The sequence below is a fragment of the Amphimedon queenslandica genome, unplaced genomic scaffold, assembly GCF_000090795.2.
Source record: "Amphimedon queenslandica unplaced genomic scaffold, v1.1 AMPQUscaffold_7043_Cont21002, whole genome shotgun sequence".
NCBI classification, from domain to species: Eukaryota; Metazoa; Porifera; class Demospongiae; order Haplosclerida; family Niphatidae; genus Amphimedon; species Amphimedon queenslandica.
Window position 1 is genome coordinate 1 of NW_003552669.1, and position 2000 is coordinate 2000.

Here is a 2000-nt window from a genome sequence, read left to right on the forward strand (position 1 = left end):
ATACACTATAGACTACTAACACTCCCAATCTATTTTCTCATGGGCTATAGATAACAGACCGTGCGTTTTTTCTAAAAATAATTAGCTCCAAAAAATAACCCAAATTTAAAATTATTTTCTTTTTGTTCTTTTCTGTATGCATGTACATTATCTTCTCTCACTCCTCAGGGCTTCCATTATCAATGAGATGGTATCCACTAGTCTGGAGAGTGTTTGTAATATCAATCCTCATCTCACTCGTCTCCAGACACTTAACGAACTCGAGTCAACTTTTCAACTTGTTCTTGAACCCGACCTGTACGTGAGAGAGAGAGCGAAAGAGAGAGAAAATGTATATTACATGTGTACATGTATCTCTTTATATGTCTCATGCTGTAATTACTCCTCCTCTCTCTCTTTCTTCAGTTCTCCTAGTGTATTACTGAGTAATTGGAAGGGAAAACTATCAAACATGAGCACTGATTTTGAGTTGGTTGAGTTGGTCCTCTCGGTTCGATTCCATGCCTTACTCTCTGTCCTGCCTCACTATAAGAGGAGTGGTGGAGAGAATGAGTCATTGATACAGTCGGGACTTCTTAATGTGTTGTCAACTAAAGCTAGTCTAGCTATTGAAGCACAGCAGTACCAGGTAATAACAATCATATTATATTACTATTATCAAGTATTCCTCTGAAGTTATTTCTAATATGGGTTTTTGCTTGTCACAGGTTTTGTGACAATGGAACCAATGGGTTTTTTAGTTGTCACGGATTTTGTGACAATGGAACCAATGGGTTTTTTAGTTGTCACGGATTTTGTGACAATGGAACCAATGGGTTTTTTAGTTGTCACTAATTTTGTGACAATGGAATGAATGAGTTTTTTAGTTATCACGGCTTTTGTGACAATGGAACCAATAGGTTTTTTAGTTGTCACGGATTTTGTGACAATAGAACCAATGGGTTTTTGCTTGTCACGGATTTTGTGACAATGGAATGAATTATTTTTTTATTATTACTACTATTATTATTTCTTTTACTATCATGATTGCTAGCCTATTATGTACTATTATTATTATTAAATTTAATTATGTTATCTTCCATCCTTTAGTATTACAGTACTGCCTATATTAGTGTCTTGTGGATTATTCCAGCTGCTATTAATCTAATTTGTCTATAGTAATGAGCCCTCCTTTGATCCCATAGTATATCTTTATCATTTTTAATGGTTCCACTGATTGGCAGGTGTGTATGTTTCCAGTGGGAATTAACTAATAATTGGTTGTTGTTATGGATACTGGTGGGCTTGTCTCATGTTCAATTCTTCATAGTAGTATGTTTTGAATTTTTATCATAATTTCTCCTCATGCAGCCAAACTTTTTATCATCTGGCTGTGATTTTGGCTATAGCTCTCCTAGTTGTTATTATTTACTTTGATTTCATAGAAGTTTGGCTATGTAGGATACTGTTACTATTATCATGTACTACTAAACACGAGAGCCTTTGATGTACTGTGTACATATAATACTACATATACTATTCTGTCATACTAATGTCTATGTAATGTGTAATGAATGAGTTGTTGTGCATATCATTCATTCACTCATTTGTCTAGTATACATTGTACATAGTGTACACGGGCAATACTCTCACTCCTCATTGCTTTGCAAATGAGCTATTAATGATCGAAATTCTTCGAATATTTGGCTTGTTTTTTGGATTTTTAAATTTTGTTATTTTGTCATTCCTTTCTATAGTAATAAGGAATGAGCATGTGCTGTGTATGTGTGTGGCATTACATGAGGAATTGATTGGAATTTATGTAGATCACACTAAATACATGTATTGTGTGTGTGTGTGTGTGTGTGTGTGTACTATAGTATCAGGTCTATGAAAGTATGTTATTCAAGAGTGGGAGGGGAATGTCACCAGTGGCAGCATGTCTTGACATGTTATGACAAATAGATATGTTGTTTTGAACTGGTGATTCACATATCCCCATGTCTTTACTTTCTGTGACT

At 34.7% G+C, this 2000-nt stretch overlaps 1 protein-coding gene across 1 annotated transcript; it reads left to right on the forward strand.

Annotated features, from left to right (window-relative positions):
* Window positions 1-143: 143 nt before the first annotated feature.
* LOC109591857 (uncharacterized) lies at window positions 144-628 on the forward strand (the record flags this gene model as incomplete). Its single annotated transcript, XM_020007470.1, has 2 exons — window positions 144-297; window positions 406-628. Coding segments are annotated over exons 1-2 (333 nt in total), but the record flags the coding sequence as incomplete, so codon positions are not given.
* Between the last annotated feature and the right edge of the window lie 1372 nt (window positions 629-2000).